Source organism: Lasioglossum baleicum, chromosome 15, assembly GCF_051020765.1.
Source record: "Lasioglossum baleicum chromosome 15, iyLasBale1, whole genome shotgun sequence".
Classification (NCBI taxonomy): domain Eukaryota; kingdom Metazoa; phylum Arthropoda; class Insecta; order Hymenoptera; family Halictidae; genus Lasioglossum; species Lasioglossum baleicum.
Genome location: NC_134943.1, coordinates 8,402,477 through 8,426,449, shown reverse-complemented (window position 1 = coordinate 8,426,449; position 23,973 = coordinate 8,402,477). Strand labels below are relative to the sequence as shown.

The following is a 23,973-nucleotide window of genomic DNA, read 5'->3' as shown; positions in this document are numbered from 1 at the left end:
TGCCCGGGAGGACGAAATTCGTGTTATCGATCAGCTGCGAGGAACACGCTCTCGCCGCGCGATGCATTCGTACGCACGATCCTGTGGGCCCGGTGCATCCTCGGTCGTTGTACCTGCAACCTTGTGCCTTTAGTCGCGGACTCCCTGCAGGGAAGAGGTGCGTTACCAATATACCAGGCCTGTTCGAAAAGTGACCGAATTTGACTTTTCTAATTTTTTGACCTACATGTGGACTATTCGTCCTGCTATCTTCATCGTACACTTCTTCCAGTGGCGTTTCCACTGCCGCAATCAGACCTGGTAAGCAGTTTGTGGAATGTCTTTCAGAGGCTGTGCCGAGTTCGTTGTAATTTCCCGAATCGTGTCGAAACGCCAAAAAAGTTCGGTTATTCTTTGAACAGACCTCCCAGTTAGAAAAGCTGGAGAGGCGAGGACGCACGGTGACGTTAGGGGATGCAGTCAAGATGCGGCTGCTCGAAAAGTCGCCAAGAAACGATGCAGTGTTTTCGTTGTTGCGCCAGGTCTCCGATGCAACGGAGGTCGTTGATTGGTAACTCGATCAGACGCCGGTAACGAGATCCTCGGGCACCTGGTGCCGCATCCTTCAATCTGGCTGTTGCATGGAATTCCAGATTCCCCGAGCCTAACCAGTAGCTGGTTCTCCCGCATGCGTTCGAGACGTTCCTTATTGAAAAACAGCAGCCCTAAGCTGTCTCGTTCGAATATGAAATTGTTTTGAGTAACTGTAAATTGAAAAGGGGAGCAGCTCGATGCAGTCCCGGCCTAGTTCCACGGCCGAAGTGCCATTTTCCTCGTGTTACGACACCATTCGTTGAGCAAACTTCTCCTCCTTTCAAGCTAGCCCACTGGATTCGCTATACCCACTCGCTGTCTCGTGACCTCAGAGTTGCAACTGGCGCAGCAGGAAAACACGCAGTATTTTCGTAACGCGGTTTCATTGCACTGCGGACTTCTGGGTCAACTGGTGTTTACGTTGCAGCACGAAGTTGCCGCGCTGCGAAATTTTTTCGAAGTTCATCTTGCGCCAAGGTCGTGCTGCGATCCAACTCCTGTCCCGTTTTCTTTCGTTGTCGTGCCAGTATTTCTGGTGTCATCATTTTCTTCTTAGAGATTGCTTAACCCCCGTGCACCGATCAGATCAATTCAATTCCAAAGCAGACCTTTGCTATCGATTCCAATTCTTCTTGCTGGAATACACAAATTAATTGACCCTCAACAGCGTGCACGCATTGCGGTATCGACCGTCAGCTATGATGCAATTTAATTCGGAAAAATATAAACGTTCCAATTTGCCGAGCACAAGGGTCAAACAAATGAAACAAGCGATCGATCATCGTAGATTGCGGATCTTTGGATCTCTCTCGTGTAGCAGGCGGTGCGCTTCCGCGATTGGGACTCATTATGCGATCGAGTGCATATTATAGTTTGCCACAACGCAGCGATGGGCCACGGGAACGGGACGAGCGCTCTTTCCAGACCGGGCGCGTAACTGCCGTTCTGTAAACAGGAACGTGCCATATGGCGGCGCTGTAGAGGCGTGATTAGTTTCCTCTGGTTGAACGGTGAAATTTCGAGCACGGGAACATCGTCCGGCGGACAACTGGTCCCTATTTGATTGTACAGCGTATATATAAACGGCGCATCCTGTGTGTGCACTGTGCAGTCTGCAGTATACAGTGTGCACACTCTTCTGCCGTCGCGCGATTGTCCGCGCACGCTGTTTCCGAGAGATACACGACAAAGTTCAATGGGATCTCTCGACGAATTACCGAATCCCGGAAAAAAATACCGCAACTCTCCTCCGAAGCGACGGGAAACGATTGCAGTTGCATCCTGCCACTTAACCCTTGCAAAAGCCTCGAAAAAATTTCGAAAGCTTCTGTTCCAAAAAATGTTTAGACGTCTACCGAGAGAAATAACTAAACCCTCGAAGATTGGTCGACCTTTCGAATAAGAATAAATAAAATGTCAACAGGGGGGGGGGACAGAATTCGATTAAACAGCACATTTCCAAGGTTTCCGCACCAAGATCCCTCTGGTCGTTGAAGTTTAAGTTTAGTCGTCTTGGTCGGTCGATAGGGAGACAATCGCGATTGCTGGCGCCGTTTGTTATGCTGGCCTTTATCGCGTGTCACTCGGCATGCCAGTGGCGTTTGCTAACCGGAAGTCGCTGGTGGCCATTGCTCGACGTTCGCCTTGACGCAGTCCGCGGGACTCTAATGATTCCACTGCGGATTTTTATGCACGTGTTAACTCCGCTACTCTGGGAATTCAATGAAAAACTACTGAATCTTTCATTAGTCTCGCGTGTGGTCCTATAATGGCCGCTGAACAAGCCTCTTGTTTTACACCGAAGCCGTTTCCAAGTAATACAGGCCAATATATTTGCCCTCGGTTTCTTTCGCGACTACTTTTCGAAGTTTTCCACGATAGTTCGGCGTGTCGTCACTGCAAAATCCAGGAAGAGAAAGCGACGTTCTTCGTCTTCCTGGAAGCCGTTTGTCACGTCGCACAGTGTGTCGAATATATGGGCGTTCGGGAAAGAAGTCATAACTCTTAAACAAAGTAATTTTCGAGTAAAGTACCTCCATACTATGGCAGCGCAATCTATATAATAAACAGAGGAACAAATGTATCCGAAACCTTCCCAAAGCAGGATTTCAATATGTACATTCTGTCAAAAAAGTACCGGGAATTGGTCAATGAAACACAAAATATGTATTATTCATCCAAATTTATTGTATCGCCTTCAAAGTAGGCCCCTTTCGAAATAATACATTTATGCCAACGAATAACCCAATCATCAAAACATTTTTTAAACGCATTTTTTGGAATCAACTTCAGTACTCGCCGCGAATTCTCTTTTATGGCATCTATCGACTAAAAACGGGTGCCTCGAAGTGGTAATTTGAGTTTTGGAAAAAGAAAAAAGTAGGCCGGAGCCATATCAGAAGAATACGGTGGCTGCTCGATAAGATTTGTTCAGTTTTTGGCCAGAAATTCGTTCACGATGATAGTTCAGTTGAAAACGTTGATGGCCGACCAAAGCGAGGCAAATCTTCCACCGCATCTCGACCGCTTTTAAATGCACTGTACCACTAATACGCACGTGTTTTTGATAAAGTCGATTCACCGTAAGCCTTATGCAACGTTTTCAGCGCTTCGGTACACGACATTCCATTTGCAATGCAAAATTTAAGACAGATTCTTTGTTCGATATTTTTATCCATTGTAAAAATCGCAAAATGATGAACTGACAAAATGGCGCACTGTAAACAAACTAAATGAGAAGTGACGCTCAAACTCCGCGTGAGTATAGAGGACAGTTGTGCCAACTTAGCGACAAAAAGAATTTCAACAATCCTTTTAAGCGGGCTTTATAAATGGTCGATTCCCGGTACTTTCTTGACAGAATGTATATGATAGTCTTTTTAAATACTTGTAAACTACGTGTCTAAGGGTCTTCTTTTTTTTTCTTTCTCACACTGTTACTAACGTCCTCGTTATTCACTATACTCTGTAATACTCTGTAATGCACATTATGTTATAATAAGTGTCATAAGAGATTTCCTAATAAAAAAAATGCAAAGATGAATCAATTTGTAAATGAAAAAGATATTTTTCTTAAATATGCTTCTGAATTGATAGACTGCGGATTTCTTTTATTGAAAATCTTCAACTTATGAAGATGCTTACAGAAAGGGAGGAAATCCAGTATGACTGTCCAGCAATTCATGCAGACAACTTCGATTTCGCATAAAGATATCCGCAGTTTAGCAATAGAACTGTGTAGGATTATATTTCCGTCGTTTCTCGCTAGAAAGTGGACAATCCTGTTCCGATATGCGTCCCGCTGCAAGCAGTAGCCGAGCAGGGCGTCGGGAACAACTCGACACGCAAGAGAACAAGAAAAAAGGGGAGGAAGAAAAAAGAACGAAATGTTGTTTTGATGATGCCACCGTACGCCGTGCGGTAATTCGAGAGCAAACGCAAGCGCACGTCTCGGGAATGGTTTCTATTTCGAGACCAGGCCGGAGATGATGCGAGGAAGCAAAAAAGAAAGACCAAAAAGACAGACAACGCGCTCTGTCTGGGTAGCGGCTTCGTTATCCGACGTCTACAGGGTGGTCCATAATTCCGGGAACAAATTCGACGATAGATTTAGGATTAAGCGACCCAGAATCGCGGCCAGTTCCTTCCGAAATATCGAACAAAGGAGAAACAAATGTGCACGTAATTATGAAAGTGGTCTAAGACATACGTCATATTAAGTGAATTCTATACAATGTTAAAATAACAAGCACTATCTAACGGTTAATTTTTTAGAATATCGTAAAAATTACATGGAATTAACATGAATTGGAGATCACTTTCATAATTATGGGCGCAAATGTCAGATTGATGGGTACCGAATTATTTCCTTCGGATCCTCTCCTCAATTATCTCACCTTATATAATAAAAATGGAACGACACCGGGTTAAAAAAGTATCCTCAGGCGCAGCTCTCCGCGATAAGTATATAGGAGACCGTGGCGATTAGCCGTGGTCTGTTTTTTTCTATTAATTGCCATTGATTACAAGTTCGTCGAAACGTCTGTTCGCAGAAGGACCAAACCGAGAAGGAGAGGACGCCGGGCGCGAGCGCGACGTACAACTCCTTCCCAGACGATCTCTACCTAGACGACCAGGAACCTTTGGAGGGTTCTGGTCGAGGTGGCAGCGAAGGTCACGACGACCTTGAATCATCCGGTAGCGGCCTTGGCCCCGACGACGAGGACGGCGACGACGATAACGGTACGACTGTTCTCTTTTGCTATTCAACGGAACGGAAACGCGCGAAACTCACGATATTAATAGCCGAGTCTCGTTTCTTCGATTCTCGGTGTTCTCGTTCGTTTCGCTACGTGGTTTTCAGTCTCTGCAACCTCTCTCGTAGCTTCCACACCTCTTGTAACAAGAATACAAGTCGCTCTCTCGGGCGCACATCTCTCGACACTTTAATTGTTTAAATCATGAAAGATTTGTTGCAATGATTCTCTCCTGCTCCCTATGCCAGATCCTCGCGTGCCAGATTTCAACAACAACAACAACAACAGGATAGACCCTGCGGTACCCAACAACAGGCCGACAGAGCCGGAAGAGCCACACTTAGTCGATGAACACGTAGTCAAGACCAAGGAAAAGGTGACTATATCGCCACAGCTGTGGCTAATTGAATTAATTACGCAGTAATTCAACGGCATTGTACTTCAATGTCATAGTAATTCGATTTACGCTGTAATTGCGTTACGTTGTTCAAACTATGCAATTTATTCAATTGTCGATTACTGCGATCGTGATTACAATTGAATTACAATGTTATGGAATTACAATGAACCCTCCCACAACGCGGAACAGAAATTGCGATTTCACTTCTATCAAGTTTAATCGAATTCGGTCCGATGTGTAACTAATTCCGAGTTTCTTACAACGCGGTGGGAATTCTCATTCGCGGGTGAAAATTCGAGGAAGAAAGTGGTTGAAACGGGAGAAATCCGAGCGGATAACCCGGTAAAGCGCGTGTAACGTTAAGAAGGGTTATTAGATTTGTTTGAAAACGCATGCCGCCGCCCCTGCTCGTTGGCCAGCCGAATTAAACGGATTAAACTGATTAAGCCGTGTCCCGTTGCAGACCATCGTAGAGACTGTAAACCGACCCGACAACGAGGCCGATGTAATCGAGCCCTCAGGTGGCGAGGGCGACCACTCGGACAACACAGACGTCTACATGAATCCGAAACACGAGGACCGCGCCAGCTCCTTCTTTGCTCAGCCAGGCGTGCTGGCAGGTAAGCCCCCCCTGTTCGACAAATTTTCGCTTTCCATGAAACCATCACACCGATCCGAAACATTTCCAAATACATTAGAAAACGCAATTACGTTATCGTAGAACCGAATAGACCGCGGTAAAATAAACATTACGTTGGTGGGAAAGTAATTTTGCTTGTAAATCGAAAACACATGTTGCTGGTCATCCGGAAACAGGAATTGACGGGTTATCTGAAAGATGGCAACAAGTTGTTACAAATAATGGAAATTATATCGCATCATATTTTTATAAATCGATTCAAATGTTTTCATTAAATTACGACGGAACTTCCCCTCCAACCTAATAAATTAATACTCTTTCTCGTTTGCAAGAAACGGATTTCAAATGAGTTCGTTGCCAGGCGATTGATTCGGCGGTTTTCTACGGGGGTTGATCAGAACGCGAACAGGAGAGAACGATCACGAGCACGAGAGCACGGTTCGCCGGGCAAAATGTTAATCACGCCGTTTGTGCAATCAGTCGAACATTGGAAATTGACGGGAAGGGAATGTCTTTGAACAACGGGAATTGTTACGGGTCCCGGGTTTTGCGCCCGTCGAGGGATTACGTTATTTATTAACACGCTCCCTTGGCGTTATGCGGCCAAGTATAAGGGCAACGCGCGAATCAACATTCCGCGGCAGGGAGAGGGAGAGAGAAAGAGAGAGCCGGTATTTATTCACGAGGGCGCGGGGAGATACACCGAGGAAACGTTCTGGGTTAAGTTAACCGATCCGAACCGCGCATAATAAACGCGCTACGTAATTAACAACGCTGAATATTTCACGCGGTGAATTATGAATCCCTTGTTCCCGTAAAGCCACTTAAGTCGTTTCTGATTTGCCCGGCTCCGTTCTATCGGAACTCGATACAGGCGCAACAAACTGTTACCGTCGCGCTAGTCTGCGAAATTCGTGTCCACTATTATCATTGCCAGCCTGCGGATATGTTATTATCAATTAACCCTTCGCGGGCGAGGGTTTTTTAAAATATCCATGTTTTCTTCGTCTCGCGACACTTGTCCTCGAAGGGTTAACAAGTCGCAAATCATGTAAGGTGAAGTGGGATAAGTCCGCCGTAGTTTTTGCAAAGTTGGACTTCAACGTCCGTGTACCGAACGTGTTACGTCACGACATCGATACCATTCGTATAGGGTCACAAGACGAGTTATGACGCGACGCCGATACTCTTTGTACAGATCAGAGAGACGTGTTATCACTCGACGCACAATGTCGCTTGCGCGGTGCCACGGACGTGTTGTCCCGCGACGCAATACCGTTCGTGCGGTGCTACAGACGACATATCTCGCGTGCTTCATTATTACATGGGCTTTTCCGAAAAAATGTTACCCTGAAAGCAATGTTTCCGGCTGGAAATGGACAGGAAAAGAATAAAATTAAGTCGAATTGTTCAACTCATGTACACTGACCTATCTATCATTTTTCACTGATTTACGTTTCATCGACTTTTTCTTCTAGGAAAGAAAATCCTAGTGCGAGGGGTTAATCTCGTTGCAAACGCAGCACAGTCGTCAGAAGCCTGTTAGTAGGCTTCCGATAACTAATGCGTTAATGACTTAAACAATTAAGAGCGCAGAGTCAGATGAGACAGCCTGTATGTCCTCTGCACTTCGCAGTTCTTCGTATTTCACCGGTCATGTTTCTGCAATTGATGGATTCAACCCCCTGCCACGCTATCGAGTACAATGTTATCAAATATCGTAGAAAATATTGGCTCTAGGCTAATAAAAACGAAGATGTTCTAACAGTATAGAGCATTTGCCGAGTACTTTAGAGAGAAAAGGTAGCAGGGGGTTGACTCGATCGGAGAGGGTGCGAAATGGTAACTAATCGTAGTGTTTTTAAAAATTGCAGCGGTGATTGGAGGAGCGGTCGTAGGCCTGCTATGCGCGATCCTGGTGGTGATGTTCATCGTGTACAGGATGCGCAAGAAGGATGAGGGCTCGTACGCCCTGGACGAGCCGAGGAGATCGCCAGCGGCGCAGGCGTTCCCGAAATCGGGCGCGCCACATCACAATCGAGAGTTCTACGCTTGAAGCGGCGAAGCCTAAGCTCTATGGCTTTGACATCGCCGAGTTTTGCCCCACGACACTAACGCCGAGAAAGACGATGTCCTTCGACCGAATTAAAGCGCCGCCAGCCGTCAGCCGCCAGCAGCCAGCCGCCAATCGCCTACCGCCGCGAGAATCTCGCAGCGCAAGGCTCTTGTAAAACTGTTTTCTGTGTGTCCCGCGGAACACAAGCCTCGTCGCAAAAACACAACAATCGTCGTCAGCAACAAAACCACACCATGCCGGGGGTTGGCTTCCGTCGTCAACGGGGATAGCGTCAGCGCACAACCTCTATTTTCCGTCATCCTTCGATCACAACCATGATGCTATATCGAATCGAATCAAATCCTCTCTCCGCCGCTTTGCTTTTCCGTTTCGCTAACCCAAACCTCGATCGGTAAACCACCACTACCACCCCCCTCTAACCACCGTTGTCTCCGTTCGAGATTGATCACTGCAAAGGGTGGACAGCCACCCTTTGGCCATCGCAACGCTTTCGTTCGCCGCTCTAACACCCCCTAACGTCGCAGATAGGTAGCTCTCGGGGTGCAGCGTTTTCCTCCTTTCGTTCGGACGTGTTCGGTCGATAGGCTCCGCCTCCGACAGAAAAAGAGAGTGAGAGTAAGAATCAGAATGAGAATGAGAGTGAGAGTGAGTGAACGAGTGAGTGAGTGAAAGAGAGAAAGAGGACACTCGTGGTTTCAGTGTTAAGTGTAGAACACGCGGGCATATGCGGTGCGCTGATCGAAGGAGAAGGGTAGCAAACCGAAGCTCGCCCAGTCCTCGTCGGCGCTAGGTCGCGGCTATTATTCCAGATGCATTTACAGCGCGTTCGCAGAGCGTATATGTATTTAGGCGTACGTATACGCCCACACCCCCTCCCCCTGTACAGGACTGAGAGCGCGAAAATTCGTCACCGATAAACGCTGCTGGTATAATCGTTAATCATTCTGTTCCCCGCCCGCCCACCCGCTCCCATGGTGGAAGGAGGGAAGGAAGAAGGATCGTTGCGCCAACCGTGATTTCTTTTCGACGCAAATCCCCGCGACCTCGTTTGTAGAGCCACTGCGAGCACCGTTTGCCCTGGGAGCGCTGCGCATTGCCCCGGAGAGCAACGCTCCGGATCGCGGAGCTTCGATCTTGCTCCCCTCCCCAAGCAAAGTGCCCACAGTGGGCGTGGCTTCGTTGTTCACTCACTCAACGGAGCAGAGCAGCGCCCCGCGGGGCAACTCGTGCCCGCAACCGTGCCCCATCTTATTCCATCGGTTTTCATCGGTCAACGATTCACCGAGTCGTTGACTTTTTAAAACTTTGACCAGTGGAGCCTTGACCCGTCAAAGTTTCTCACTGTCTAGGAAGTTTTCGCGTTCTCGGACTGGTCATCCGGGAACGGACACGCGATTTTAATTCGGAAAGCGTCCGACGTGTTTTCGCGGGACTATTTTCTCTTAAGCTTTCTCGTGGGCTGTTGTTTTCGTAGTTCTTTCTGTTTTATCCCAATCTTAATGCGTTCTCTTTTTTTGTATCGATCGCTCGTTGACCGCTGGAAGGTATAGATATCTTAGACAAGTTTATCGATAGGTGAGATTCTAATTAAGGTTATCGCCTCGATTTTTCTTTTGAAACGCTACGGATCTCTCGCGAGCAACGCGTTTCAATTTCGATAGCAACACTGTCGACCAAAACCGAAGAAAAAATAAAGGCGGAGCGAGTCCGACAATTGAATTCGAACGCGACGAAACGGGCATTCGGAAATCGATGAGTTTTTTGGAAAATTCCGCGGGCACGATTACTTGACTTTACATATCGATGATCAGATCGTTCCGCCGTTTCCTTTTTTATCGTTTACCCCGCGGTTTTTCGACGTCGGATGGCACAAACCGTAATCGTGTTAGACTCTCTATGGTAAGATATGTCTCTATCCTAGGGAATTATTTATTCTTACGCCCGCCTCTGTGCATTTTAATCTAATTTTCGTCGTGTACTCCCCCCATTCGAATTTGTAGATAATCATCTAGCTTTTATAGATCGTTCCTGGAGGACTTAGAAATCCCTAGGACGACGCGAAATCGAGTGAATTCGTTTTCTAGACGTTTTTTGCGCGCGTTTCATTTTTAGAGGTAGAGAAAAGATAACAGCGGCAGGACAAGAATTGAACGGCACCCTCGCGACGGGAACGGTTCGTTTGAACGCGGTTGCATCGATTGCCATGCACTTAGCGGATAAAGAGGGAAACTCAACGTGCCATTTCAAGCACAGTCAGTGACTATAGCTGTACGCAACCGATCGCTCGATCCTCCGTCGAGGCACGAGAACGATGAAATAAAATGAAATGAAATGAGATGAAATGAAACGAAATGAAGTGGGAAAAAAAGAAAGTTCGCTTACGTTCCCTTCTTCCACCCCGGAATCACGGAACACCTTTTGTATTTTAAGGAGAAAGGCTTCTTCTGCTGGTCGAGAGAGATTCTATATTTGCCATGGACACTGAACGCGTCCAAATTTAACGCGCGAGCGCGCGCAGTACCGTCTCCCGAGAGGGGCGCGTGCGCAAGCGTCGAAACACACGCGCGCACACATAATATGTATACATAAATACACACGGTTCTTCGTCGTTCGACTGAAAAACACGCCTATGCCATATATCGAAAAGAAACTGACGAAGGAGGTATGAAAAACAGAGGGGGAAAAACAACAACACCCATACACGTGTACTGTCCGTTCAATTTCGGATTAAAGCACGAAAAATGGCGGGCGCGATCGAGATTCCATGTTACCTCAGTTCCTACGAATTCGAGTATAAAAAAAAAACAAATTGTCGAAAGTCGCAATCGACCGATTACAAAGTTCACGGGGCCCCTCCCGTTTCTCTAGCTACGTTCCTGGACAAATCACGTGACGTTGCTCTAAACTTCAGTTGAACGAACAGTACGTCTATATCTGTTCCAAGAATTTTCGTCCACGGTGTCTATATCCCATGGTCGAGTATCGCGAAGTACATTGTAATAATTTATTGACTTTTTCACGTAGGACCAAGCGATCTCCCTTTCTCCCGATCCTCAGATCCATGGATCCTTCCCTGTCGCTTCACTTAACCTCCGTTCACTATTCCGGTGATATCCCGCGGTGATCGTTGCCGTGACGTTCCTTGGTTTTCATGATTCGTAACATCGCGCGACGTTCGCCTCTTCCCAGGTAGAACAGACGAGATATCGAAAGATTCGACCAATCGATACTATTGACTTCCCGCCACCGACCGAGAGATGGGAATTGTTCGTATCCCCTTCAATTTTTACGCGATTTTTGCTATTTCTTCTTTTCCCTTTTCTTTCTTTTTTTTACGTTTTTAAGTGTCACGAAGTTAATGACTAATCGATATCGTAACGTTCCCTCTATTCGGAACTGTAGGGTAAACTCGTAATCGATTGTTAGTCGCGCCATCTAGGAGGCATTGTTTCCCGCCACGTATCACAGCGGTTTAACATGCGATCCTAGCCGAGTAAAATTATTTTTATTTATTTATCATCGACACCGAAGTCAATCAGTACTCTACGATTGGTTTTCCAATGTTTTCTTCTTCGGAAACTGTCCCTTATAAAACTTCTGATGTATTCCTCCATTCACGACGTGCATACCTTCTCGAAGGATGTATTATTTTCATTTCAGATGCATTTATAAATTTCCACTGCTCGATCGATCTATTTATTTGTAAACTTATAATAAACGAATTGGTAACGATTTAGATGTAATTTATTTCTTTTACTTTTGCTCGGTTGGAACCGCATCTTGAACAAGCGCGCGTCTCTTCGCATATTTCCGAAGGAAAAAAACACAAATAAACTTGAAAAAAACTTTGTCTCTTCTTCGTAGGAAACATAGCGGTATCTTTTAATACTCCATTAGGGTCGCGGTATCAATCAACAGTACGCAACTATCGACGTTTCCATCTGACGCGCGCAGTTGCGAGAACACTCTGGAGGATTACCATACTTCGTAATAAATAATCTTATATATACGATGTTATGCGGCTATAATGTCTTATATATAACGTTATGTCACTATTATGTCCTGTGCAATAATAATATGAATTTTACGTACACGAACCGTCGCATTTATTGCCGCCCGCAACGACCAATCATACGAATCGCATTCACCGCGATTCACACTAGTGCCTCGCGATATTTGAATTTTCAAAAGCGACCGATACTGGTAGCGTTCAAGCCCCCGAAGATCTGCGCATGTCTTAACCTGTTGCCCGGGAAAAATCTGTGGTTGTCAGGATGAACGCCGCATGTCACGTACATTCACTTTCGAATATTTCCGTTTGAAGTTTTGATCACTAATGCTTTGAAATAGGACATTTCGAATTTGTTTTCATGACTTCCTTTCTGGAAAATACATAAATCCTATATACTATGGAGCTTAATTCATGCATAAACTCAAATTTTTTGAAATTGTGACATATGGCGTTTTTCCTTGCAACCACAGAAATATCTATCCGGCATTTTGTTTCTTTCAATGGTTCGATTGAATCACCCGGCCCGCAGGTTATTTTATGACAATTTTACAGCTACGCTGGATGCCAATGCCAGGTTGTTTACGAGCTACGTTAAAAACTTCTCGATATGTAGGTATTTCGAAAAATAGTTTCTCTACTAAAATCGTATTCTCTCTATTCATCGCTATCGGATTTTTGAGGTGACAGTAGCATAGAATGCTCGAGTAGAATGTAAATAAATATTGGAAGTGAGAACGGTAGGTTGGAGCAAGGAAAATAGAGAAATAAAAATACTCAAGGATCTGGCATTGGTCGAGCGGAATCCGAAGCAAGAAGAATTTCAATGATACAAAGTATGTTTCTACCTGGGTCGCAGGAACACGAGCGTCATTTCTGCAGAGTCCAATTTGACGTACGGAGTAAACGAAATATCATGCCAATACTGCCATGTATTACGTAAGGAACGCCAATTTCGTACGGGAACCATCGCGAACCAATCGGCGACATTCTCTTCTCGTTTTCTTCTTTCTCGTCCCCCGTGACAATCTAACAACTCGATTTTATCTTCTTGTAGTCTAACACCGAACACGATCGTTAGATGTTACGTTACGGGCAAACAGCGTTTGAAACTTGATCGTTGTGTCGACTGTCAACATCGCGGGAGGCGATCGGCCAATCGCGTGTCACTTCTCCCCTCCCCAACCCTCCTGAAATTCCCGTCACGTGATTCGAGTGATGTTCGTTATATAGATAAAGTAATGTCAGTTTCTATAAAATCGCCTGCCGCGATGTCGATCCATATATATTTTCAGGTACGAGAAACTTCATCGATCGGCGCGTTCTCGTGAACGAACTTTTTTCACTGCTTCTAAATCGATCTTATCGATTCGTGAAATAGCTCGACGCTATTTTATAAGCTTATTTATAATGCGTCTAGACGTCTCGAGGATATATTGTAATGATATGCGTAGTAATAAAGGTACGATTAAGTGTATTGATAGGGTCGACTTGGAAGGAGAACTATTTAAACAACTATTCAATGTACAGGTTATGTTGGATGATAAGGTCGCAAATAAATATCGATACCTAAGCGAACGATCGGAACGAGTCGAATGGTTAAGGTACGGTATCGAAAGTACCTACAGAAAAAAAATCATATTGTGTTTAGGGTAAATCAGTTGCAATAAATGGAATCCAAATCATCTTTCTTCTTCTACTTTCTCCCTTAATGCCTTTAATTTCTAGTTTCAACAGCGGAAATAATTAGAAGATTAACGAAGAAACATTGTACATGTATAGTGTAACCGTTCTGCGTAGAAATGAATAATTAATTTCTATACGAAGCAAAGCACATAACTTTATTGGAAGCATCGGCGCACAGTGGGGCTGAAAAACGGGAATATAATATTGTAGCGTTATTTATGGGCTCAGAGTCATAAAAAAGTAAGTCGTTATCACTACTTTTCAAAAGTTTCTGACGACAAATTGTTTCGAATAAAAGTTGAACAGTACTTAAACATGTACAAAATTCTGTATTTAAAATTTCAAAAAAAGTTTTTTTTCTACAAAAAAGGAAAATTATTTTGGTTTTTTAAACGGTAAAATATATTTTTTATTTCATAATGTTATAGCTGGCGTCAAAACGAATCCAACGACCTACTTTTTTATGTTCCTGAGCCCATAAATAACGCTACAGTATTTTATTCTCGTTTTTCAGTCAAATATCCCACTGTGCGGCGGTTGAAGGATACAAGAACGATATGTTTTCTGTTGCGACTTCAATGCGTTATTTTATTAATAGCAAAAGTACATAGAAAATACCTGATCTTTTTTTAAATTCAAAATTCTCCCTTTAATCGAACCAACACTACCGAAAGGAATATTAACAACCTGTTAATTATTTCTCCGCAACCGTAAAACTGACCTTTCACTGTTCTATATATTTACAATAGTCTACAAAGGCAGTAGAAAAATATATTCATAGAATCTCCTACATATATAATATTCTATATTCTCCATAAATGTGTCAACGATGTAAAAAATTGTAAAGGAATAGTAAAGTTCGTTGTATAAAAAGAATACGAGACAAAAAAAAAGTCAAAGTCCAACAACATCAAGTTTCCGACTGCGATACAATCTATAAACCATAGATTGCATCGCTCGTCGGCACCTTTATAAATATACGGAATAGAATGTAACTATCAAATCGTAAAAATGATATTGCACTACAAGTTACTCTTAAGGAATGGTTTCAAATATTTCTCGAAAGACTCGTTCACGCTTTTCTGATTCAACGGGCTCTTCATGGCCTCAGCGAACAATCGCTCGTAAACGTTGCCGTCGTACGCTCCCAGAGCCGAGCAAAGGATTTCATCACGAATATCGAAACCATCAACAATACCGACAGCATTTGGACGGATAGCAGCTAGCAGCTCTTCCAGCCGAGCTTGAAGCGATGGGACATCCTTGTTTCTCAATGCCGAGAACTGAACAAACAAAATCAGTTGAGAAAGTTCCGTCAGACCAACTTACGAACACTCGAGTCTTAAAATATCTCTTCGAGACAACCATTTCACTCCGCAACTAAAGTCAACTGCTAACACCTAAATAATTAAATAAAACAAATATATGAAACGAAAGAACATTCTGTACTCGCCTGAAGGAAATCGCCGAGTCTTTGCAACACCCAGTACACAGCATACAATTCACAGAGATGCTGCAACACGGCGCGCAACTCTTTTGACACAGACGTGATTTCCCTAACAGATTCTATGAATCTCATGACTAGAAATGCTCTACAATGAGCCTCCCCGCAACGAGCTAATTCGATGCTGGTCTGATTCCAAGCATCTTCGTGCGACACTCCGCTGCGTATTCTGCGGTCCATATTTTCCGTTGCCAAACGAATCTTGCTGTTCACAAAAAGAAAACCATCAGTATAATGTTCACTACAATGAAGTATAGTACTACTACATGACAAAGGAATTACCCAGCAGCCACCGCTTGATGAGCGGTAATAATACAATCCAAAGTATTCTTCCAAGGGCGTTGTTTCACACCCTTGGCGAGCATCGTAAGATACTGTATAGTGACCGGCAACGACTGGCCGCTCACCGCTAATTTCCAAGCTTTCACCAAGTATCTCGCCGTTTGTAATAACAGAACAGTATTCTCTCCCTCGTAAGTACAGACAGCGGTAACTAAACCGTAAGTCGCTGGAAGATTGCTAGCGTCCATGTATCCGTGTCCGCCACATGCCAATCGCACCTGCTCCACTCCGGTGGCTGCGTCCGAAGACGCAACTGCCTTTAGGCAACATGACAGAGCATGTAACTGAAAAGGAACAATGTCGTTATATTGTCCTGCGCGAATTCTGTAAAATTGAGAAACGAATGGCGTATCCAGTACCTCCGGTAATCTGTCTAATTCGCCCTGGTCTAATTCAGCTGTAACATTATTGTACATATTCCATATCCAATCCGCGGCCATTCGGAAGGCAAGACACGCGGCAAGATTCGGAAAGATTTTGTGTTGTTGCGTTATGTAGTTGATGATCTGGGCTTCCGGTTCGCTATCGAAATAACAAAAATGAGATTACGTGGATTTCTGATGATCGAATGTACACATACACACACTTGGACTTTACACTTCAGGGTTATCTTAACCAATTACTTACTCAGAATTGATTTGACTCTGACGACGCACTGCACTGTATCTTGTTGCAATCGTGACAGCTTTTGATAAATAACTTGCAATGTCGTGAACCAATACTACGCGAACGAACATCATAGTACCGTACGTTAGTTTGTCGTTCAGCGCTCTCACGTACGTGCCATCTTCGAGGACCTATAATAACGTAGATGAAAAATGTACGCGCGTGCTGCATCTCGCGCGCTATTTTCCGACAGTTCTATTTATGCGATTAACATGTAATTTACCTTTTCGATTTACTGCCATAGTAAAATGACCAAGCGAAAAACAGACAAAAAATTTAAAGAATTGTTACCATCGTTGGTAGCCTGCGGATGTCTATGCAATTCCTAGGTGTCAAAAACAAATATATTCCAAAGTTATTCATTTCACGATCGAGAAACGAGCATGAACATCCGCAGTCTACGAATCATATTGGTTTTACCGAGGAGAAATAGAACTGTTTGCCTTTTCACGTATATTTCGTGAAAGTTCTGCACTTTCTCTTTTACCTGGGAGTTCTTCATGAGCATGTTCTCGCGAGGTATTCGGAAATTCTCGAATCCGAGGAATCCGTTATTTGTTGCGTTCATTCCCAGCTTGGTACCGATTTCACCGATTTTAATACCTGCACAATAAATAAATGCTTAAAATCGGTTTTGCTGTGACACGCGATCGCATCGATCATTACAAAATAAACAATGTTCTGTACCGGGTAGGGGTTCGTGCGTCTCTTCGTCTCTTAACTGCACAACAAAAGGATGGATTCCTTTACACTCTCCTTTCGTATATAATTGTGCGACGACTATCGCATAATTTGCTGTGTGGCCCACTAAAATATTCAATGTAAGATTAACATGCCATCATTTCCGGGAAAAGAATCGATCTATCGTTCCACGTTGAATACTTACAACCCCCGGGCCACCATTTATAAGACGTTAAAGTGGGGCTGTTCAGTATAAACTCTTTTGTACTAGGATCGTATGTTGCCGTTGTCTCGAGACCTCTGATGAAGGTACCATGACCAAGTTCGGTCTAAAATAAAAAAAGTAATGCAACATTTAATTTGTACTTGAGAACAAGTTATTATTATACTTCACCTGAGCATAAGTTCCAATAATGTTGCCATTCCAGGATCTAGATATCCAGTACTCCTGCTGATTTGGTGTTCCTTGTCCCATAAGAGATGGAAGGAACATGGCATAGTGAACCAAAAACGGATTTCCATCTTTCAATAAACCGCTTCCGAACATTCCTCCTAAAACATGCCTGAAAAATGCATTGAATCATTACCATGTTCCTTTCCTTTACGAAGTAACACAAAATAATAAGAAACAACATACGAGAAAACATCCATGCCAGCTTTTCCTTGATCTTGTAACTCTCGTACCTTGGTCAAAACTTTGCAGGCTTTACGAATCCCATCCTCGTATACTTTCTTGTGGCTTTTATATTTCACTGGAACATCATCTTGCAAATCTGGATCGTCCAGGAAAAATTGTTCTACAAAAAGATTGTAAAGGTTGATAAAATTGCAACTTCATGCGTTCTGCTTAGACTTGGTAATTGTTTTTCTAATGTACTTTTTGTTGAATGAGTATTACTACAGTAAACAAGTATGCTATTAGCATGCGTTAATAGATGACATTCCAACTTTACACATGAAGAAACATAAATATTAACAAACACAAAGCAATGCAGTAAATTAAAACCAGATGATATGCTGTATTACAATAATCCAATATGATTGCATCTTATCGTAATCGCAATGAAATATGCATCGGTTCTTTTTGTTAATCTAATCGAAAAGCTTATGCATGGCTTTAAAGTCCAGATATCGCGGAAGTTTTTCAGAGTGGTAAAAATAACAACGAATGTAAAAATAAAAACGTGCTATATAGCATATCAGATGTGTCTGTTGTACTGGATATTTTAATATTAATTACTAGACTGCGGATTTTATGCATTTATGACGAAAATTGGTGGATGTAATTTAAAACAGTTAAGAACGCCCATATGTTATTCTCGATAATTGTTGAAAATAGCATAAAGATACGCAGTCTATGTATAAATTACTGCCGTAAGTTGTCAAATAATCGCGATCATGATATGTAAATATTAAATCCATTCACGCGGCGTCTATTTAGCTTACAAAGACTCGATAAAAAGATGACACGCCCATGGCGGTGATAGACTTTATTATTTGTCATGAATCGTATAAAAACAAATTAATCGTGCCATCTATCACGATCATTGGAATCTAATCTGTATCAAGAACTCGTTTTATCTACAACAGCAACAGCTTGATTAACAGCTTGTGTAATTTCGTAAAATACGAAATTATTTCGAAAAATAAAACTGTTCGTGTATTAAAAATATCTACATATTTACATAAATATATTCTGTAAAGAGGCGCGCCTCTCGGAAATGTTCTAGATTATATTCCGTTTAGATAACGAAAATCACCATAAAACAAAGTTCATTAAATGCAAATGACAACGTTACAGAACACCTGGAATAAACGATTGTAACGCTGAATATTTAACCCTACCGATTATGCAAGGCTTAATCTCTGGTTAAACACGTGAACCGCTGTTAGAAGGGAAAACATATTTTATAGCGTTCTTAGGCAACTGGTACTTACGCTCTAGCAGGTGTTTGTTTTTGTGACACTTTCAAACAGGTATTTAGAAACAAATGCAATAAATCTAGTTCGTGCCCATAGTCATGACTCATGAGCACATTTAACGGATGAATCGCTTACAGAAATAATAATAGTGCATTGAAATTAATTTATTCCGTAAAGCAGTGCTATAATTACGATTCGGCATAAGTATTTACTTTGTGTACTTCCTGTATCGGTAACATCGATGCAACTTGCATTATGTATATTCAAATAAAAACTTGCATGGTGCCTGGGAACTACCATGCAAGTATCTATTTAAATAGATATTATTTAAATAGTATTAATACTTTCCGTTTCGGTGACATCGATGCAACTTATGTACATTATGTTCAAATGAAAACTTACAAACTGTCTAAGAACTTTTTAATTCTATTCGAATAGTGACCATTCACATTCCGCGTAATTAAAAATCGAGTACAAGCATGCACTAACAACGAAACTGAAAAAATATTGAATAATTGGTTAAATACCTCGCTCGCGACGAGCTTTTGTCTTTTCTATACCGCCGTCCATAAGATGAGTCAATTCCAATGGATCGAACGTACATTTCTCCCGTTCACGCTGCAAATCCTTGTTCACAGTCATTTTCTTTTGCATTCTGGTCAACGATTTATCGATCACTGTTGTATACACGGCAAAGTATCACGCAGGACTGATCGTGAGCATACGGTGCAGCAGTTCGTAGCTCCAATACAAGTATGTATTTACACTCTTACAATATTATACGTCACTCTTTACATGCGTCACTATCAGCACGCAGACCAAACGTACAGATCGATTTGACACGAACCGAAAACCTTTGTCTCATGTTCCAATTGCAGTAATTCGTTTACCATTTTCTCCTGTCACCTCCAACTTGCTCCAACTCCAACATTACCGAAGCGATAACGATACGTTACACACAGTTACACGTCATAAATTAACTATGTATGCAGTATACAGCAGTATACAGTCCCTATATCCTGCTATATCCCAATCTTGCTAAGCATTCGAGTGATTCGTTCGGCGGGAAATTCTAATTTTAAGCATACAAGGTGGAGTAGATAACGCCACCGACGAGGTACATATAAGGATAGACCTACCATTTGCATGCAAACGAAGCGATCCAGCCTGCGAAACAACGATTCAGAGCAGAAATAGACTTATTTATTTATTTGTGGCACAAAGATTTTGGCATAAACTCGCCTAAATCACGTGAAATGAAAATGGTAATGGGGTTACGTGGCTCTTGAAAAGTGGGTCGCAAAAATATACATTGGATTAGACAGCGGATCTTTATGCATTTATGGCTTCAAAAAATTTTCAAGAAATGCTAGAAAATAAAAAATTCCACAGAATTTAGTACGATTTTTCTTTATTTCAGATCTACAAAGACGACTATCACTGAAAATAATATTTCACATGATTCCACATTCTTAAACTTTGCCTAGAATCTAAAGTAATGTTTGTTATTCTACGTTGTATGTAAATAGATGTTGAAAGATATCAAAGAAAATATGTATATCTATGAAAAATTCAAAAGAATATACTTATTGATCTAACTTGTGAAAATGAAAAGCGTAAAATATAAATTGTTGTTCGAACAATTGACTGTACACATGTTGTAATTATCATTTGAAGATTCAAAATGAGCCCGCCTTTATTGTCCTCACTTCCGTTAGACAATACGAACGGAGGAAGTGTAGTTTCCGCCATTTTGTTCTTCTTTACTGAGGGACACTCATAGATCCGTCATGAGGTACAGACACTCTCGAGATTTTATAAAATATTTTGACAGTATTACGTTAAAAATAACTCCGATTACTTGTATTGTTAAGGGAAATGCTTATACTCTTTTATAAATATAACGTTTCATTGACAACACGATATGTTTTAATATCCGTGTTGATAGAGCGTTCAGAGCTGACCACATGGTTCAGCGAAACTAGTTTATGTTATTTTTATACATTGTGCAGTGTTTATGTTCTAATCTAGTTATATTTTTACGAATACATTCATTAAAATATGTGCAACTAAGGATTTGAAACGATTAAAATCACGTTTTATCGTACCGAATAATTTTCATAACATAACCTCGCTTCGTTTGTTTCAGTTCGTTGAAGTTACAGAAGAGGCTTGCAGCCTCTGTTATGCTATGTGGCCGAAAAAAGGTCTGGTTGGATCCTAACGAAATTAATGAGATTGCAAATACAAATTCCCGTAAGTTGAATAATTTCTGCGAAATTTCCTCGGCTGACATAAACGCTTTCGTTTCTCGTATCGTACGTACAAGTTTCGTGTTTTTTTCAGGACAAAGTATCAGGAAGCTGATTAAAGATGGTCTCATCATTAAGAAGCCTGTGGCCGTTCATTCCAGAGCCCGTGTCCGAAAAAATACTGAAGCCAGACGCAAAGGACGTCATTGCGGCTTTGGTAAAAGGAAGGGTACAGCGAATGCAAGAACACCACAAAAGGTGAAAATGAGTATTCTATATGTAAACCGATATTTCTCTGAATTCATGGGAGGATAGAATATGATAAACGTTCTACGTTCTTTACAGGACTTGTGGATCCAGAGAATGCGCGTTCTGCGTCGTCTACTTAAGAAATACCGTGAAACGAAGAAGATTGACAGACATCTGTACCATTCCCTATACATGAAAGCTAAGGGTAACGTGTTCAAGAACAAGAGAGTTCTCATGGAATTCATTCACAAAAAGAAGGCTGAGAAAGCGAGAGCAGAGATGCTTTCCGACCAAGCTGAGGCGCGTCGTACTAAGGTCAGAGAGGCGCGTAAACGCAGGGCAGAACGAATTGCTACCAAGAAACAGGAATTACTGCAGTCGTACCAACGCGAAGACGAAGCAGCGGCAGCGCAGAAGAAGTGATTTGTGTATCGTTCAGATTATTGTATAAATAAAACATAAAAAACTATCTTTTCTCATCTTTTTACCACAACTTCACATATTAGCTGCCTGAAGCCCAACTACTTTTAATAACTTGAACGTTTATTTTTGTTGAGAAATAGAAACCTGTCGTCTAGTAATACACAAAAAAAACCGTACAAAATGAAAATGTTTGCTCTATTACAGGCATGTCAATTCGTAGCTGGATTGGAGGCATTTTCAAGGAATACCCCCACTCCAATTGAGCTACGAATTGACCATGCCTGCTCTCTCGGTTAGACTGGTTAGAGATCCAAAGTATTTACACTTATAACCAACTTTGTATCAGTACCTATAGATGGAGGCATTGTTGCTTTTTAGGCTATAGCAGGTTATAGGTTATAGTCGCTAAAGTAAGTACATATGCAATGTGAAGATATAGCGAGAAAACTGAGTGGGTGCCAATGAATTGTATACCAGTGAACTAAAATTACTCTTCTCCTACGCATAATGTGTTAGCGAATATATATAATTCAGTCAAGATCGAAGGGGTGTATGGTTGACACGTGAAGTATTCCAATTAAATATGTAATATTTAATTACAGTTTTAATTGAGCATGAGGAACACGTGAGAGGTTAGAAAAATAATTTAAAATTTGTAGGATACGTAAGAAAGCTAATTAAAAATATTTACACGAAGAACTTGTGTTAATCAGGAGAACAACATTCTTTAATCGAATTCTTATTTAACGTTGAAACATGTGATATGTCCACATATGTATTTATTTTGCCTTAAAATGGGTCCTTGCAAGTTGCACTTTCTTCTTATCATACTCTAATAATAAGTGAATTCCTGTTATTGTCGCAAACGGTACTGTTCACATCGCAAAAATAATCATTTCTTGAACCTTAAAAAATTGTTAGCGTTGCATCATGTTTGTTCGTGATTGCATAAAAGCAAGAAAAGTCGAAATGATTTTCATTGTAGTCGATTGTCCAATTAAAACCGGTTATTATCCGATTAAATCTAATATCATAAGAATATTCTGACACGTAACAATAAGTTATGCGAATGTGTAATAAGTGGAAGGAATATTTGATACTGCAAAGTTGTATTGGAATTTCACAGCTGGACATTTCATCGCTACATACTTGGTTAGAGGTGACACAACCTTTCTATATCAATTTCGGAGCGCATGCGTGCAGAAATTTGTGTTTCTTCAATTTAGTTGAAAAACTTCACAATCGAGGGCGCATGAAAGATGTACTTACTGCATATTTAAAATATTGCCGCGTTTTCCAGTGTTTTGAAATTGTTTGTATTCAGTACCTTTTTACTGTTTCATTCAGTGGATCGTAAAAAGTGGTGGATATATCGCAAGTATTGTATAAAACGAACCGACCATACTGGTTCTAAGTCGTGTTCAAGATTTCTTGATTGAGGAACACAAATGTCAAAAATATTCGGATAAGTTTCGTCTCTGGTCCAGTGATGAGATGCGACACGGGTTTTTCGCTCATGCACGGTGGATTTAACATCAGGAAAGTATAAGTTTGAATAAAATCGGGTAACTTGTTGATACCACCTCGCATAATTTTGCAAAATTTGTGACGATATGTAAATACATGTTATACGTTCGTTTTTCACAATCAAGTCAGAAGAAATTTTGCACAATTATCAATTTTATCCGAACCACAGACGAGGTCGTCTTGTGCCCGAACTTTTCTTTACCGATGCAAAATTCGCCGTGCATTCAGGCAGTGTTGGGATATTGCACGGATTTCATGCGCATACGCGACGATTTTTAGCGCTCAGTAACGTAAAAGTGCAGCTAAAATGGGGTACCTTGGCCACCCCGCATAATTTCGCAAAAATAATTTTGTTTTGAAATATGAATATATAACATGTGTGTGTTGCATTAAAATTTAACATGTATATGTACATATAATATATAAACTTCTGAACTCTTCCGGTTCTTTCCTGCCAGTAATAGTTTCCCACTACTTTCCCCACAAACTTAGGACTTAGATTTGGGGTGGACCTTAGCTATACCTGGTGAAATTTTTTTCATGACTCCACCTAAAATTGTGCCATTGGGTAAGAAAACAATTCCTACAAAAGATGAAGTTGATTGGATAAGGGGAAGACGTGCCACATTGACGTTGAAGTTGCGAAAAACAGCAAATATTCCCATTCCTATAAAATTTCATGTTTTTCGCAACTTCAACGTCAATGTGGCACGTCTTCCCCTTATCCGATCAACTTTATCTTTTGCAGGAATCATTTTCTTACCC

The 23,973-nt window shown here is 41.9% G+C and overlaps 3 protein-coding genes and 1 long non-coding RNA gene across 7 annotated transcripts in view; 3 read left to right on the top strand and 1 right to left on the bottom strand.

Moving 5' to 3' along the window:
- Sdc (Syndecan) overlaps nucleotides 1–13,640 on the top strand; it is a 177,529-nt gene extending 163,889 nt beyond the window's left edge. For 2 of the 3 annotated variants that reach the window (XM_076438854.1, XM_076438853.1), the window contains exons 2-5: nucleotides 4,626–4,815; nucleotides 5,078–5,205; nucleotides 5,693–5,849; nucleotides 7,744–13,640. In XM_076438854.1, the coding sequence (XP_076294969.1) occupies nucleotides 4,626–4,815; nucleotides 5,078–5,205; nucleotides 5,693–5,849; nucleotides 7,744–7,925 (657 nt within the window). In that variant the 3' untranslated portion in view covers nucleotides 7,926–13,640. The remainder of the gene's footprint in view (nucleotides 1–4,625; nucleotides 4,816–5,077; nucleotides 5,206–5,692; nucleotides 5,850–7,743) is intronic. The other variant, XR_013010509.1, reaches the window with a different exon arrangement.
- Nucleotides 13,641–14,201: 561 nt separating this feature from the next.
- Nucleotides 14,202–19,727, bottom strand: LOC143216080 (acyl-coenzyme A oxidase 1). Of its 2 annotated transcripts, XM_076438839.1 has the most exons (11): nucleotides 19,285–19,727; nucleotides 17,472–17,631; nucleotides 17,229–17,397; nucleotides 17,040–17,163; nucleotides 16,841–16,960; nucleotides 16,641–16,756; nucleotides 16,115–16,284; nucleotides 15,847–16,009; nucleotides 15,428–15,771; nucleotides 15,095–15,350; nucleotides 14,202–14,924 (listed from the first exon to the last, which is right to left on the bottom strand). In XM_076438839.1, exons 1-11 carry the CDS (start codon nucleotides 19,409–19,411, stop codon nucleotides 14,664–14,666), a joined length of 2,010 nt encoding a protein of 669 aa, XP_076294954.1. In that variant the 5' UTR covers nucleotides 19,412–19,727; the 3' UTR covers nucleotides 14,202–14,663. The 2 variants fall into 2 exon arrangements, with proteins under 2 accessions (XP_076294954.1, XP_076294955.1); XM_076438840.1 differs by lacking the exon at nucleotides 19,285–19,727 and having other exon boundaries at nucleotides 17,519–17,633.
- A 772-nt stretch (nucleotides 19,728–20,499) lies between these two features.
- Nucleotides 20,500–21,727, top strand: Rpl19 (ribosomal protein L19). The gene is made up of 4 exons (XM_076438857.1): nucleotides 20,500–20,552; nucleotides 20,907–21,013; nucleotides 21,104–21,267; nucleotides 21,355–21,727. The coding sequence occupies exons 1-4, from the start codon at nucleotides 20,548–20,550 to the stop codon at nucleotides 21,679–21,681; spliced, it is 603 nt and encodes a 200-aa protein (XP_076294972.1). The 5' UTR covers nucleotides 20,500–20,547; the 3' UTR covers nucleotides 21,682–21,727.
- A 370-nt stretch (nucleotides 21,728–22,097) lies between these two features.
- On the top strand, nucleotides 22,098–23,855 carry LOC143216090 (uncharacterized). Its single transcript, XR_013010512.1, has 3 exons — nucleotides 22,098–22,313; nucleotides 22,808–22,942; nucleotides 23,029–23,855. It is a non-coding gene; the product is annotated as an uncharacterized LOC143216090 (long non-coding RNA).
- The last annotated feature ends 118 nt before the right edge of the window (nucleotides 23,856–23,973 follow it).